The sequence below is a fragment of the Cyprinus carpio genome, unplaced genomic scaffold (genome assembly GCF_018340385.1).
Source record: "Cyprinus carpio isolate SPL01 unplaced genomic scaffold, ASM1834038v1 S000006615, whole genome shotgun sequence".
NCBI classification, from domain to species: Eukaryota; Metazoa; Chordata; class Actinopteri; order Cypriniformes; family Cyprinidae; genus Cyprinus; species Cyprinus carpio.
The window spans coordinates 1,008,878-1,026,057 of NW_024879254.1; the positions used below are offsets into that span (position 1 = coordinate 1,008,878).

The 17,180-nt window shown below is 38.1% G+C and overlaps 2 protein-coding genes across 4 annotated transcripts; one reads left to right on the forward strand and one right to left on the reverse strand.

Moving 5' to 3' along the window:
• Positions 1-701: 701 nt before the first annotated feature.
• Positions 702-8,181, forward strand: LOC109061895 (RPA-related protein RADX-like). 3 transcript variants are annotated; one of them, XM_042754907.1, is made up of 16 exons: positions 702-824; positions 1,036-1,593; positions 2,166-2,308; positions 2,398-2,590; positions 2,728-2,836; positions 3,571-3,671; positions 3,808-3,927; positions 4,009-4,101; positions 4,181-4,336; positions 4,778-4,929; positions 5,026-5,186; positions 5,774-5,821; positions 6,224-6,342; positions 6,563-6,850; positions 6,934-7,098; positions 7,240-8,181. In XM_042754907.1, the coding sequence occupies exons 2-16, from the start codon at positions 1,038-1,040 to the stop codon at positions 7,386-7,388; spliced, it is 2,553 nt and encodes an 850-aa protein (XP_042610841.1). In that variant the 5' UTR covers positions 702-824; positions 1,036-1,037; the 3' UTR covers positions 7,389-8,181. The 3 variants fall into 3 exon arrangements, with proteins under 3 accessions (XP_042610841.1, XP_042610843.1, XP_042610842.1); XM_042754908.1 differs by having other exon boundaries at positions 717-862; XM_042754909.1 differs by having other exon boundaries at positions 714-1,593; positions 5,029-5,186.
• LOC109061896 (apolipoprotein O-like) lies at positions 8,036-13,530 on the reverse strand. Its single transcript, XM_019078976.2, has 9 exons — positions 13,447-13,530; positions 12,916-13,026; positions 12,199-12,318; positions 12,071-12,125; positions 11,896-11,994; positions 9,751-9,842; positions 9,504-9,602; positions 8,801-9,398; positions 8,036-8,422 (listed from the first exon to the last, which is right to left on the reverse strand). Exons 1-9 carry the CDS (start codon positions 13,504-13,506, stop codon positions 8,334-8,336), a joined length of 1,323 nt encoding a protein of 440 aa, XP_018934521.2. The 5' UTR covers positions 13,507-13,530; the 3' UTR covers positions 8,036-8,333.
• Positions 13,531-17,180: the final 3,650 nt, after the last annotated feature.

A 17,180-nucleotide genomic window follows, 5' to 3' on the forward strand; every position in this document is an offset into this window, starting at 1 on the left:
AATTTGAAGATATTTTTCAGTGGTAATTTGGGACCTTAAAAACATTTATATCAAGGCCTGCTATTTTCAATGAGGATCAAATGTGACCCTGGACCACAAAACCAGTCATAAGTATAGCACAGCAATAGCCAAATATACATTGTATGGGTCAAAATTAATGATTTTTCTTTTAAAGATCATGTTCCATGGAGATATTTAGTAAATTTCCATAAATGTATAAAAACTTGATTAGTAATATTCAGTGCTAAGGACTTCATTTGGACAGCTTTTAAGTCAATTTTCTCAATAATTAGAATTTTTTTTTTTGCACCCTCAGATTCCAGATTTTCAAATAGCTGTATCTCGGCCAAATATTGTCCGATCCTAACAAACCATACATCAATGGAAAGCTTATTTATTCAGCTTTCAGATGATGTATACATATTAATTTCGAAAAATAGACCCTTATGACTGGTTTTGTGGTCCAGGGTCCCATATGTGGTTATAAAGTACATTAGTTATAAAATGCATATTATAAATATACAGTATATCGGATGAGGAAAAGCCACCTTTTGCTTCAAATTGTATTCCATAGTTTCTTGTTTTTTCTGAAATTGTGTTACTCCAACAATAAGATATTTTTCTATGGTAATACACCTTATGACCATAAAAAGGCGGCTTTTTAATGTGACACGGGATCAAGGCAGAACTCTGTGGTCCGTGAACTTAGGTGTCGCTGTTGTGTCCTCCGTGCCTGTAGGTGGCGCTGTGGTTTAGGGTTCAGTTGCTCGGGAAGAAGAAACACGAACTCACCGCGCGCTTGGAGTTTGTTTACATTCCGTGAGGTTTGAGCTGACTTCATGAGCAATAAAATCGCATACACGTAAATTATTTCAAAATATAAATAATTAAAACCCTGTAAATTTCATATAAGTAAGCTTAGTGAGTATCTGTCTCCTGTAAACAGTCGCTTCTTTATACTTATTCAACGTCGTTAAATGTAGAGTTAACAGGTTTGAGTCTGGATCTGGACGTTGTAACCGTCTGTGGTTTCAGTGATGGCAGGCCCGTCGGATCGCAGTGACAGCGGGTCCGGTTCTGCTCTCCAGGCGGTGTTTGAGCAGCTGCGGTCCGCGCACACTCTCTCCCTGACCCTCACCGGCCCGCTGTGCCTGGCTGTCATCGCTCTGGACCGCTACCTGAGCGCACAGCATCCCGCCGCTGAGAGCTACAGCTACGACCTGACGGTAACGGACGGCCGGTGGCGGATAAAGTGTCAGCTGGCGGAGAGTCTGAGTCGGTGGGTGAGAACGGGCTCGCTGCGCTGCGGGGCCGGGGTCCTAGTGTCCCAGCTGTCGATGGTCCACGACGAGACGAGGCTGAGTCACAGCTACATCAGGATAGACAGCATCCACAGCGTCGTGGAGCTCCCGGAGAGGTTTCTGTCCATTCAGGACGTGGGGAGTATCCCGGAGTGGTGTCAAGACCATGTGACCCGTTCCGATGGGCCCCTGCAGCTGAGCAGAAAATATTATTTACCACTGTGGATAAACGATGATCCTTATGGAAGCGTCTGGGTTCCTTATAGCCCACCGCCAGACGTGGTCATTGATGGTATGACATCATGTTCTTTTCAAAACTTCTTTCAAGACTCTGTTTAAGGTTCACAGTGCAGCCCCCAAAAAGTAATTTAAATTATTTACCCATCTTTGCTACTAGCCTTTAAACCACTATGTTTTGCGCATTTCTCAGCAAGAGTTTTTTTTATTTGGTATGTAGTACAAAGTTTAATTTATGCAAGTCAGAATAAGTATATTGTTTAATTTTTTTACTTGAATATATCTGTTACACTGAATGACGATGAAACATTTCGCCCATATTTTGTCATTTTATTTTGACGAAAGTTATTCGAAGCATTAACGTAGTAGACACTTCACTTATATTTAATGTTTTCTGAAGCTAGTTATTTTAGCACCAAAATGATGGCTTATGGTTATTATTAATAAACTTATAATAGTTTTAAATAAAATAAAATACTTGTATTTGAACACAAATGATTTGTGTAAAAGAAATGAGAATGTGGAATAAGACAGTTAACACTAAGTATCATTTTATCGCAGCTGCGCGTAATTTGTTGTGTAATAGGAGTGTGATCTTTTATTATATTTTATATTTCTGTGTGTCAGTGTCTAGAATCACACTTCTGGCAGATCTGGAAGCGTTCTTTCACAGCTCCAGACGACCTCTCCCTCTGCTTGTCCGAATTCTGCACAGGTCCAGGATACGGTACTATGGCAAAACAGGACAAAACATTGACTTCCCATTTCAGGTGAGTCAATGTCAAAGGTTCTTCAGCACCGCAAACATTTTGGGGCTATGATCTCTTTCTTTCACTTCCTCCCTCTTGCTCTCTTTCAGGTGTACTGTGAGGTGGCTGATCAGAGTGGCGTCATGTCTATGGTTGTATGGAATGATCTTTGTCCTGAATGGTTCAACAGACTAACAGTCGGCTCGGTTCTGTATCTGCAGCAGTACTCACTGAAACACAGTTATCAAAACCGGTCTAGACCACATATCCGCACACTCTCTCTTATGACTTTCCACTCCATTGGTATGACTCTAGAGCTTTTTAGTTGCTAGCTTTCTTATGCTGCATTTTCACCTATTTTATACAGGTTCAGTATTGGACAATTTCTTGAAAAAGTTTTATTTCAGCTCTTTGTTTGTGGTTGTTCTGTGGGTTTGTAGAGATCAGTCTGAATCCTCGAAGTCCTGCCTCTGTAGTGACAGTGATTCCTCCAAAAAGTGTTCAGCCTCAGTGGGATCTGCCTGATGTCCCATACAACTTTGCCACAAGGTACACAGATTTATTTTAAATTTCAGGGCACCCTCAGGTTGCATTATGTCCCAATACAGGATGTCCTGCAAGAATGTACACTACTAATCAAAAGTTTGGGGTCAGTTTTTTGTTTTTGTGTCTCAAAAAGCATACAATAAATTGTTCAAAAAGTGATCGTAAAGACTGGATAATATTACAAATGATTTGTGTTTCAAATAAAGGCTGTTCTTTTGTACTTTCTACTCATCAAAGAATCCTGAAAGAAATGATTACAGTTTCCACTAAATCATTAAACAGAACAAATCAGCATATTAGAATGATTTCTGAAAGATCACGTGACACTGAAAACTGCAGTAGTGACTGCTGAAAATTCAAGTTTGCCATAACAGGTATAAATTAGACATATTATAATATGTCAAAAATAGAAAGCAGTTAAATTGTAATAATATTTTACAATATTACTGTTTCACAGTATGGTTGATCAAATAAATGCAAACTTGGTGAGCATAAGAGAGTTGTTTTTTACAAAAACAAAATCTTACTGATACCAACCATTTGATATGATAACATAAATCAGTGTGTGTCAAATGCAAATATGCAAACAAAGCATAGCTAAAAACTAATGTGTTATTTTATTGGATTTTAATTGCATGTTTTTAATACCTTTATATTATTGATTTGTCTTATTTACAACACGTGTACATTTGTCATGAAGCCAATCAACAATTTTCTAAACTGCTCCCTGTGATCAGGTCAGAGGTGGACTCGATGAATAATAACCAAGCCTGTGACATCATTGGTCTAGTGACATACGTGGGCCGGGTTGAGCGAATTAGGAGCAAGGAGAAGACAGGTATAGTCTTTTATTAAACAGCTGGTTGTCAGTAACAGTGCTTGCTAATATAAGCTACATTATTACTATTCATACTTAGAGTTGGGAATTGATCAAATCATTGTTACATCTGCTTGTGCATGTGTGTGTGTGTCAGGACCTGAAAAGTTCTGGGCGTATCGTTGGGTACATGCAGTGGATGGGACAGCTGACTCACCATTTATCCTGGAGATCTTCTCCTCATCCCAGCCAGAGATCTTCAATAACATCTGCCCAAGTAAAACAGCAGTCCATGTACACATTCATTGCATTTATCTTAAGCTAACTGACCTTATTTATGATCTCTCTTGATCTGCAGTGACGTATCTGGTGTGCACCCAGATGAGAGTGTGTAAGACGGGCTGTTCTGTGTATCTGACCAGTAGCACAGAAACACAGCTCTTCATCACAGGTAGATTTCAGCCAGTGAGGTCACAGATAATCACAATCAGCTCAGCTTTAATTATTTGTCTGTGTGTGTGCTTTAACAGGCTGTCATAAAAAGCAGCCCTATGTCAATGAGCCAAAAGTTAAAGCATTCATTCAGTGGACTAAGACACTGAAGGACAGTGTCATGCTGCGGAGGACTTCGGTTGGAGGACATTACTGCTACCCTCCTGCACCACCCACCAACAGCAACATGACCAGTGAGATTTAGCCTTCCTAAATTTAAACAGTATTGCAAGATAATTGCATAGTCGTGCATTTTTTCTTTTTTGATTTCCAGTGTGTTCAAAAGACTACAGAATTGTTAATTGCTAAAGGGATATTTTAAAATTTAAATTCTGTCATTGTTTACTCATCCTCAAGTTTGTGTGGATTTATTTATTCAGTGGAACATAAAAGAAGATCTTTTGAAGAATGTTGGTAACCATACAGTTGCTGGTAGCCAGTACGGAAAAAATACTATGGAAGTCAATGGCTACCAGCAACCAAGCATTCTTCAAAATATTTTCTTTTTTGTGAAGACAAAAATTCATACAGGTTTGGACAACATGAGGGTGAGTAAATGATGACAGAATTTTAATTTCATGCTGAAATATGATTTAATTAGACACACTAAACACATGAATACCTGTGTGTTGCAGATGAGCCGATTACAGCAGTGGCTGATCTGAAGGGGGAGCTGCAGAGCCTGCAGTACAGAGAGCACAGGAGAGTGGCTGTACAGGGTTATGTGGCTGCTGTGCAGTACCACACATGGCCACCACAAACTGAAACACCACACAGTGAACAACAGGTCTGTACAACTCAATCAAGATGAAACAAGCACCATTAGGACATTTGCATTTTTTTTAGGAAATGTGCTGACAAAAATAATGACACGTCATTACAGCAGGAGGGTGTCTCTGTACGAGGAGTCAGTGACACTGGAGCTGCCGCTGCTCCCTCCACAATGGATGAGATGACTCTGACACAGAGAGAAATGGATTCGACCTCGCCTGATTCTGATATTACAGTCTCCCCCAAACGCAGGAGAGTGCAGACAGGCTCAAGGTAAGGCACTCTTCACCAGTAGTCATAATGTATTGTTCATTGTGGATATTGAGGATATTGTTCATTACTCCAGTCTTCAGTGTCACATGATGCTTCAGAAATTTTTAGTATATATGCGAGATTTGGTGCTCAAGAAAACAACTTTTTTTTATTATCATGAATTGATAGTTTGTGATAGTTATGATAGTTTATCTTGTGGCCTGCATCGGCTACATCCCGCTCACGATTCTGGGTAAGAGCAGCACTTGCAGAAGATTTTGTTGATGCAACCATGATACATTTTGTTTCAGGATTCTTTGATTGATAGAAAGGTACAAATCTTTTGATTGGAAATGACCTCAAACAATTAAACAGCGGCTTAAATATTTAAGGAAAATTCTAAAGCCAAATAATTACATTGTCAAAAAGGCACAAAAAATGTATGTCAATAAAACAGTGCAAAATACTGACAGGTAAGGCCTTTATGGCTGGTTTACTTACCATTGGCAGATGTGGAAACAAGGTTGAATGAATATTGCTTTAATACTTTTTATAAAGTGTTTTTGATTTCATTAGTGTGCCACAAATATTTTTCCCTCTTTATTCAGAGAAGTGCATCGGCAGTATTTCACCAGATCCAAAATGCAGTCCAACAGGTAATCTAAGCATGTCTTACTTCAGCCTATTCACATATTTTTGTGTAATTCAGCATATTAGTAATAACAGGACATATGTTTTTTTTTTCTTTAAATTATTGTGTATTTTAATCTGAAAACCTGCCTGTTGTATTTTGAGGTTCTACCCAGCTGAGATTAAAATAGGTCAGACTGACTGAAATTTCATTTGATGTACATTCAAACTTGAAGTTTTACATTTAATATGCATTTATTAAAATTTCCGTAATAATGTACATTTATTTAAATTGCAGTGCGTTGTCCTATAAATGTCCATCATAAATGCATAATGTCAATTTTAAATTAGCCTTTTTTTTAACTGAGGTGCTATGAAGTCAAAATTTATTTCCTGGAATAATTGACTGCTTCTGATTGGTCCCTCAGGCAGGTGGGCCTTTCCTCTCATGAAGAGGAGGAAGAAGAACGTCAGGATGAAGGGGAGTTGGAGTCAGAGGAATCTGAGGTTGAAGATGCATCAGTTAGACAGCCAGCTGTAGGAAAAGGTGTTGTACCCTCTAAACGTCACTGCCATAAATATATAAAATATGTAAATACATAAATTAATTTTAAAATAAACAAAAGAGAGTTCTTTAAAATTGTAATATTATTGTATTTTGATAAACAGCAGTCTTGGTGAGCATAAAAGACTTTAAAAATCAATATATTTTATTGATCTCAAACTTTTGAACTGTATTGTCATATAAATGTTGTTTTTTTCTAAAGAGATCGACCACACATTACAAGTCCCACACGTACAGCAAGCTGCCAGCCACCCCACTGTATTATGGGAAAGCGGAGTCTGGCCTTTAGTGAAACAGCAAGTGACTGATCACTTTTGCTGTGGTAGACTCGATCAAGAAAGCATTCCTGAAAAATTTCACTTTGACGACAGAGAAGTTCTACTACATCACCTGAACCTGAGCCCAGCCAGATGGACGCCCGATCTGACCTCACAGACACACACGCACACACCTGTGGCCTGCACCGGGTACTTCACGCTCACGATTCTGGGTAAGAGCAGCACCTGCAGCTCACCATATTGTGGACTGGAGCTATAGCTTCAGGTGATAACCGGACTTCTCTTTTTCTCTCAGGGCTGAATCAAAGAGCTGCATTAGATGTTCAGTTTGTGCCTGTCATCTCCCCTGATGACCCCAGAGCTGCTGGAGTGCCGCACACTCAGCATGACAACTCCCTGCTGTCCTGCATATCAACAGGACGACTGTGTGTGCAGCCAGATGGTAGCTGCCCCGCACCAGGTGTGTGTGTGTGTGTGTGTGTGTGTGTGTGTGTGTGTGTGTGTGTGTGTGTGTGTTCGGTTCACATTCTCCATCTCTTCTGAATAACCTGTGAGTCACTGTGACATATTGTAGCACTAAAGTGTGTGTGTTTTTCTGCAGGGTCGTTGATGTGTTCTGCCCCTCAGCTGGAGTCGGAGCGCGTGATGTGTATTGTTGATCTCTGTCTGCTCGGAGAACGCAGGGTAGAAATGATCTGCTCCAGACTCTACAGGACAGCAGACATCTGCCAGCCTGATGGCACTCAGTGAGACGCCCACACGTCATGAAAATAATCATGCAAAGAAAAAAAAGTCCTGTGGCGATCAGATGATGGATATTGGTGTGTTCCAGTCCTAGTTCAGCTGTTTTAGGGCACTGGAAAACTGATTTTATGTGTAAACGGGGCAGAAAGGTATTTTGTATTTGTAATAATAACATGTTTGTTTGTAATTTCAAAAAACATTTTAGAAAAATAAACTCAAACCCCAAAACTTTTTTAAATACCTTTATTTTTATCTTAAGCTTTTCTATTGCACAGGCAATAAAGATTTATGTAAAGAAAGCATAAATTAAACAAAAACACGTTAGTGCCCTTTGAGAAATACTGTCCAAAATGGTGCTGGACAATCCCACTATTGAAAAGCAGTTCCCACTGAGTCGTGTTTGATATATTTTGAAACTAAAGATGCAGCGTGAACTAATATTTTGAAATGGGTCAAGATTTAACAGCTGTTATCAGAAATTCTGACAGATTTCCAATTTCAAATTTACTCCTAACCCCTGTAAAATGTATTTTAAAAAATACATGTATACATCAAGTGTGTGTGGTCCAGTTTTAGATGTAAATTTGTCACAGTATAAAATGAACACAGAATTCTGTTGCTACAGGAATTGAGGTCAGAAATAAATCCGGAGATTAAGGGACCACAGGCTTTTTATTAAAGTACCATTACCCTGGGTTTTCCTCCATAGCGTCAACAAAATGTAGATAACGTGTTAACACAGAATGTGGCTTTGTGTGTGTTTGATATTCCTGCTGAGGTAAGAAAATTCTCACAAGTGTGAGGCAGCACAGAAAGAAAGAAACGTGGCATTACCTTCCTCCACATCACTGGTAAAACCTAAATATCCTAATCACAAAGTGATCAAACACTGCTGGAATCATGGCACATTAAAACATTTCATCATATGCTCCATCTTTCTCTGTCGCTCATTCAGCTCCGTGTGCTGTACATGTCTGCGTCCTCTGGATTAGACTGGCCGTGGTCAAGCAGAGAAGGGTCAGGAACAAAACGTGACTTCACTAGAATGGAAAGAGATGGAGTGGATTTTAGCATGGGGAAAAAGTGAAAAGTGCTTATGCTGTCAAGTCATCTAACAATTCTTGTTTTTGCAACATAAACATTGAAGATGCACATGAACGGTTTGTTATCAGTTTTTTTTTTTTTTTTTTCAAGAAATTAATACTTTTGTTTAGCAAGGATGCATTAAATTGATCAAAGGTGAAGTAGAAAATCATTTATAAAGAGATTTATAACATTTACAAAGTTAAGGTAGCATTAAAAAATTTTGAAAAGAAATTGATCCACAGGAACTATCTAGAATCGTTCATTAGACTAGTTGGATGGGGGAATGCTAAATCCAGACCAGACTTGCTTCATAACTAACTATGTTTCCTCACCTGTGGCTGGCTCATCTACAGAAGGTTCAGATGAAGGCTGGGCCTCCTCAGCTGGGAGAGGTGTCAGAGGAATGGCTTCTTCAGCAGGGGGCGGGCCAACAGAAGTGGGTTCCTCGTCTGCTGTAATTAAGTTGGCAGCTTCAGGGGGTGTGGTTTCCTCTACAGTAGGTGTAGTTGAGGGCGTGGCCTCCTCTATAACAAGTTTAGGTGCAGGAACATCAAGTTCTGAAGCAGCAGGGGCAGCTTCTAGGACTATTTCAGGATCAGACTCCACAACAGGAGTAACATCCATTTCAGCAGAAGGTGCTGGCTCGGGAACACGGGTGGATTGTGCATCTAGGACAGGCGCAGGTGCAGGGGGAGATTCAGATTCAGAGAGTGGGGCAGCGATTCCAGATGCTACATCAACAACAGGAGGAGGTTCTACAGAATCTCCTGACACATCTGCTACTGCGGCTAAATCCACTGAAGGGACAACTTGTGTTACTGGTGTGACATCCTGATCTGGAACAGCAGCGGCCGGCTCAGACTCAGGTGGGAGTTCAGAAAGTGCTTTAGCGGGTGCTTCTGTATCTGAGCTTGCTACAGCGGCAGCAGACTGTAAATATAGAGTGTTAGTGAACTTTACATTTGCATTTACATTGATTCATTTACCAGACACTTTAAAACCAGCATGGTTTTAATATGCAACTTTGTAGATTACCTCCACACTAACAACAGGCATGGTGACATCTTCCTTTGGTTTGGATTTAAACATTGAAGCAACAGATGAACTGACAGTATACACCTTTTTACCAGTAATCTATGAAAAAAAAAGAGAGAAAAAAATTAGGGGAAATTTATATATTTGAAAGTATATAAGCAATAATTTTCTAGGTGTGGGTGAAAAAATAACCAAGTATGTAGGGGATTTTTTTTTTTTTTTTGAGTGCGAGAGACAGAGAATGTACCTTCAGGACTCCAACAGTCTGTGTGGGGTAACATACTGCAGTACCAGCAGTAGCCAGACCAAGAGGAAAGAAAATCTTCTTTAAACGAGAGCCTGCGCAAAAGCACACATTTACACAGATGCTGCTTACTATTCAGTTAAAGTAGGGCTGGGTATCGTTCAAAAAAAGTTTCTGAACGATACCAATTTTATGAAATCCGTTTTAACACTATTACATTACCTCAAAAAACTTCTTTCAAACACTCGATGGTGATTTAAAGTGAGTTTTGAGTAAAAGTGTAGTGTAAATCATCTAAATTGTCTTATGTAGCATGGTGGTTTTAGGTTGTGTATTGTGGACGGAGATCTTTTCTGAAGTGCAGTGAAAACACAGTTTGGTCAAGGACTGTTTTTATTTTAAAACAAAAATGCTCTAGTGTAAACGTAGCCGTTCATCTATGGGTGTTGAGATTAGAGCTGAAACAACTAATCGATTTAATCGATTAAAATCGATTATTAAAATAGTTGTCAACTAATTTAGTAATCGATTCGTTGCTAAATAATTTTTATTTTCCGTAAGCGGTTCATTTCGTGCATATTTTAAATCTGCGGTGACCAAAGTGTGGCAGTAATGAGCCACCGGAGGTTTTACTCAGCCAGTACAGCAGGAGAAGTAGCGACTAGCCAATAGCTGGCCTCGTTTTATGTCACGTGCTTCCCGCACAGCGTCTCTCTGCAGCATTCAGCGGGATGGGTGAGGCAGGGCGGCAGTGAAGTAAGCTCGAGTAAGAAAAAGAAAAAAAGCGGAAGATAAAACTAATCGGACGAAGTCATCCAAAGTGTGTGGAGCAAAAAGAGAGCAAGCCTAACTGTTAAGCCCTGAACATTTGGACATGTTGACCTTTTTGCACTGCAATGCAAAGTTTTTTTCAAATAATGAGTGAATAGTGTTCTGCCTCATTTCCCACAGGTAGTCGAATTCCTGTCAGTTCAGGCATAAGCTGTTTTGTTAACATTTTATTGCTTTATCACATTTTTGAATTTTGCACTGTTATAAGGACCACTACATATTTAAATCCGATGAAAATCACAGTGTGCAAAGACTTTTATTTGTGTAGATTCTGCAGTACAATGTTGTTTGCAAATGTTTAGTCCTAAAAGCTGATAACATTGCTTTTTAACAATTAACATTTAAAGCTTTGTCGTTTACCAGTCCATAATTCAGTCTTGCAGCCTAATTATGACTGACTGAGAGAGGTTAATGTTTAAATGTATTTGAAATGCACTTTTTTTCTAAGCATTCACTGCTCTTTTTCACACAGCAGGTTTTTTGTGTGTATAATTTTTTTTCCTGACAACCTTCTGATGGATTTTACTTTAAATTTTACTTTAAAATGTGAGTTCCATTCAGGTTTCATGCCATTGGCACTTTATTGGAAGGATTGTTTACAATTTCACAGCATAAGCTATAAAGCTGTTTCCCAGGTATAAGCTGTGTGTTTACAGGAAAAAAAACAATAAAATGCAATTTACTGCAATTTTAATAATGTTTTATTCTTATTCTTCGTGATAATATGTTCTGAAAGATTCCTTAATAAGCTTTGTTTGGGATGTTAAAGTACTTTAGGAGCCCTAAGGATTGCCATGGTGAAAACATTATTTGAAATCTCCTTGTGAAATTTGCTAGAGTATGTATGGGTCAGTGTTTTGATTGCAGAAGAGTTTGACAAAGGATAAATAACACATAATAAAACACAACTCCAGGTATGTTTTTGATGAGGATATGACAATGCAAAATGGTTAAAATCTCTAAAAAGTCTATGTTGAATGATAAAGACCCTTTGTTAATAATTTACTTGTGGGGAAAAATGGGCAAAACTAAAATATAAGTACATAAAACCGATTCATCGATTAATCGTAAAAATAATCGACCGATTAATCGATTACCAAAATAATCGTTAGTTGCAGCCCTAGTTGAGATGCTTGCACACTATAGCCTTGATGCCTCACCAAAGCCAAATTAAACCCCTTGGGTATCAAAATTTGGTATATCAAACGACAAGACATTTTTTGATGCTCAATGGTATTGAAACAATTCGGTCAGTGCCTAAAAAAAAGTATCGAACGCGATACCAGCTCTATTTTTAAACAGTAAAACAACACTTACCCTTGCGTGCCAGTATCAGGCCACCCAATCCGGACACACAGATGACACCCACTCTAGGCAGGAAGCCAGGAGGTGGATCTCGAAGGAACTGATACGAGTCTAAAACCAGAGAATGTCAAGAGTTAAATGGCAGGTTCACAGGTCATTTCCTCCTCCTATCTGACATCAGGCTCACCTTGCCCTGCATGGTAAACAGATATCACTCCAACTTTGACTGAAGTGAAGGTGTTCTGTAAAAACAAGAACAGATAATCTTTCATAAACTCACACTACTAACAATGAGAAATGAAGTCATTATCTCACCTGCACTGCTCTGACGTACGGCTGCAGGCCCACCCTCACGGCCCCCAGCCCCGTCTGCACTACCCCAGGCTGTTCCTCCACAAACCGCACAGCAGGACCATCTGGAGAGTAGATAGACAACTGGACAGAGACAGAAAACAAGAGAGAGGTCATGGTGATATATTTAACATGGGTATTAATTTACATTCAAAAGTTTGGGGGTGGGTGAGATTTTTCAAAAATACAGTAATATTGTGAAAAATTATTCTTTTTCACAAAATCAGAATTTAAAAATCAGTGTTTTCTATTTCAACATTTTAAAATGTAATTTACTCCTGTAATCAACATTACTCCAGTCTTCAGTGTCACATGATCCTTCAGTAATCATTCTACTGCACTGATTTGCTGATTTCAGTTCAGAATATTAGCAGTTGAAAACAGCTGAGCTGCTTTATTTTTGGTAGAGGCCGTGATACATTGTTTCAGGATACTTGTGATGAATAAAAATTCAAAAGAACAGCATTTATTTAGATTTTTTTTAACTGAAGTCTTACTGACCCTACACATTTGAATGGAAATGTACATAATTTGTCTATAACATTTCAAACAATTGTATGGTACATTGTTCATACATTTTAATAAATATAGTAAGTCACTCAGGTATTTAACAAACTGCACACCACATAGATACAGCAAAAACAGTACTTTTAGTATGGTATATACATGCTTTTTTCTTACCTCTCTTGGAGATATTAGCTTCTCGTTTATCTTCTCATTTATGGAATAAATCCTGAATGAACTCAAACCCACTGCAACAACAGCAGCAGGAAGCGCAGCATATTTCAGAATCTGAGGATCAACACAACAGTTTAATAATACAGACTGGCTTGACCATAATATCAAGATATTAAATGACTGCAAATTCATATAACATAGTATGTAAATGGTACTACCATGGTTCATGTACAAAACGTTTTTAGCCTGTGTTGCGTACTCTTCATTGAACGCGTGTAGTATAATAACTATGAGCTTTGGCCTGGCTGATTGATGATCTTGCTGTGTCTGTGTGAGAGAGAGAGTGAGTTTATGAACAGCATGTTCTTCGCTCTGGTTTTAAAAACACCGTGCTTACGTTCTGATTAACAGATGCATCACCATGAAAAATGATACTTGTCAAGATGTTTGATACTATTCTGCAGATTGCACATATTATTAAATAATTTATTAAACACTTTCATTTGAACTAACTCAACTGGAAGTGTAACTCACCTTGGCCGCCATGCCGGTCCCGCCCCCTTCGGTCTTACTACGGAAAGCAGGAGGAGTCATGAAAGCCCTCAGAACGCGAGAGAATATTCCTGATGGGGTTCTCATAATAATAATAATAATAATAATAATAATAATAATAATAATAAATACCCAAATTACGCCATATGACAGATAAATTATTGTTATTATTATTTAAGTAATATGTTTATTATTAATAATAATAATAATACTAACAACAACAACAATAATTGTTATTATTATTATTATTATTATTATTATTATTATTATTATTATTATTATTATTAGCCTCATCACATTTGTTATTTTTCCACCCCATATGAGGTCATTTACAGTAAAATATAATATCATATAACATATATTCGTTCCTTCATTTTATTAATTTAAATTAATATAAATTAACCACGATTTAATATAACAAGGGAACGAATTCATAACTCATGGCCACGGTAAAGATATGTGCAGGGATCCGTACTTGGTAGTAAGCAGTTGAAAAGAACGTTATTTGAAGTACGAACTCATAAGTGGGAAAACGAGGGTAGAGAAGTTAGTCTTAAGGACATTTGTGGATGAATTTGACGAAAAGAAGGCCGGAGAGTGCAACTAAAACGAGTGAGTAATGTATTTTACATTTTTATGTCTGCGAATATTTCTTGGGGCCGCCGTGCCAAGACTGTTTGCATAGCACTAGTGTTTCTCAGCCGAGGTTATTATAGACTCGTCTTGTTAAGTATTGGGGTAGAGTATGCTACTCAAGGTTGCTTTTTATGCAGAGCACATTGGTTTATTATGTAGTTTGCTGAATAGACAACTATTAATTACTCTTATGTTGGATTTGGATGACTTGGTACTTTCTAAAGATGATATATTTACAGTGGTGGCAAAAATTATTAGAACACTAGTATTTTCACCAGCTAAAAATGGTTTTAAGTCAGTTGTTTCTATCTTTTGCTGTGGTGTGTCATTAGGAAATATCAGTTTGCATTTACAAACATTCATTTTGCCATTAATTGTAATAATCCAGTGAGATTTTTGTCTGACAACAGGCAGTACTCCACACAGAGATCTGATCTGATCATCATCATCCAGTTTTTCTGGAATGACATGAAGAAACAGAACAAACTGAGAAGAACTGTGGCATCGTCTTCAAGATGCTTCAAGAGACCTACCTGCAAAGCTACAGTACTGTTAAAAGTTTTAGGCACTTGTGTAAAAATGCTGTCAAAAATAATGTCATATCTCTGTGTGGAGCACAGCAAAAGATAGAAATAAATGAATTAAAACCATTTTTTAGCTGCTGAGAATACTAGTGTTCTAATAATTTTGGCAAACCACTATATAAGACTACTCGGATGAAAATAATATAGTGTCCTTTGTGAATGTGTTTAGTTTGGTGTTGTCATGATATATAGCGAACATCTATAAACACCCCTTTATGGTACTTTGATTTTGTTAATACTTTTTGATGTAGAAAGATAAACATGTATAGTGATGAAAGCCAAAATATTGAATGTCAAGGATGTATATTTATTGAGTAATCCACTATTTTCTAAATTTTCACCTGAGATTCAGAGCCAAATTAAAAGAGGGTAAAAATTACTTTAGAAAGCTCTGTATTTTAACACAGAGATTGGTAGGTCTAATCCCATAACTGTGGGACTGAGTCATTGAGGGTCTTTAAAATTAAGATACCAAAAGGAAAGTTTGTTAAAACCAGATTCTAAAAGGATATTAAGATATCTTTAATAATTTTAGGCTTGGTTTCACAGATGGGACTTAGCTTAAGCCAGGACTAGGCCTTAGTTAAATTAAGATACTTAAGCGGCTTTAATAAAATTGCTTAGAAAATTTTTTCAAGTTTGCATCTTGAGACAGAACAATGGCACTGACATATTTTAAGATATGTAAGAGCAAGATATTTTCAGTTGAGACAGCTCAAACATGCATTTTAGTCTAGGACTAGTCTTAGGCAACAAACACTAGAAGAATTTTTGAAACTGTCAGCATTAGCATATAATGGAACAAAGATTGCTAAAGTCAACAGATTTTACAAACAGATCTGTGTGTGAAAATAAAATGATGCTGCCAGCTTTCTCTGGGTGTATTCACACCTGTCTTGTTTGGTTCGATTCAATCAAACTCAAGTTTGTTTCCTTCTTGGTGCAGATCTTTTAGGCAGGTGTGAATACAGCAATCACACTTGGGTGTGGACTGAACAAACGTACTAAAACCCAGCTGAAGAGGTGGTCTCAGTCCGGTTCCAAACAACCCTTACCAAAAAGTAGTATACTTCAAGTTTATTTTATTAAGTATACTTAAGTAAAGTTCAAGTATATTTTTAGTTTTTGTAAGTATAAGTCAAGTACACTTAATTGTCATTATAAGTATATATCTTAGAAGTACATAAAGCCCATTTCTGAGAAGTACATAAAAAGTAAACTAAAAGTATACTTTCCTATTTTTTAGTTTAAACTAAGTATACTAATAGCACACTTGAATAAACTTCTTTTTCGTAAGGGAAACTCTAGTATAGTTAAATGGATGAACCAATGTGTGAACCAGTGTGAAAGCGAACCACATCAAAAAAAAGAAAACAAAAAAAATAGACATTGTATTTGGTCCTGACCAAAGCAAGTGAACTAGCAGACTTTCCTGGTGTGAATACACCCTATGATAATTTTTTACCCTCCTGTAATTTGGCTCCAAATCACAGGTGAACATTTTGACCCACCTCTACAAAATAGCGGATTACTCAGTAAATATGGCAGCTGTGGCCTTTTGGGCAGCTGTGGCCTAATGGTTAGAGAATTGGACTTGTAACCCGAAGGTCGCAGGTTCGAGTCTCGGTGCTGGCAGGGGTTGTAGGTGGGAGGGAGTGAATGAACAGCGCTCTCTTCCACCCTCAATACCCATGGCTGAAGTGCCCTTGAGCAAGGCACTGAACCCCCAGATGCTCCCCGGGCGCTGGATATATAGCTGCCCACTGCTCCGGGTGTGTGTTCACTTCTCACTGCTGTGTGTGTGCACTTGGATGGGTTAAATGCAGAGCACCAATTCCGAGTCTGGGTTACCATACTTTTCACTTTCAAATATACATCCATAGCATTTAATATTTTGGTTTTCATTGAGTTGACACGGAATGACCCATACGGGTCCAGGGCTGACTTTCTACCCTGCTGGCTCTGTCTCCTATTCCAGGTTAATGAGCCGAAACAACTTAAGTAATCAGGTGTTAACTCAAATTTAAATGATGTTGGTTTGGTGGTAAAGATCTTGCTTTTAAGCCATCAAGCCCCATGAAATCTTTGGTAAATCAATTACACACGCAGTTGTATTTCAGCCTGAGATTTCATTGGACACTGGAACCATCACATAAGATAGCATCACAAAACACAAATGCAGAGTGCAGAGAACTCAGTTTATTAGTTTAACATTTTACAATCTGTATTATATATATTTATATATGTATTTATATTTCTGAAAGCAAAGAGGGTTAGCTTTGAATAGTACTGTGAATAAATATCAGGCTCTTCCTGGTGTTTTAATATACAGAAGGGGAATTTTTGCAAGAAAACCTTGAAAAAAGAGCAATATGTTCCGTCTCAATGTTGCAGTGCAACTTACACCTTATACAGCATAGCCGTGTGGGGGAAAGAGGGGGGGACATGCCCTTAAAACCACAGTGAAACCCCGATGGAACACACTCACTCACTCAC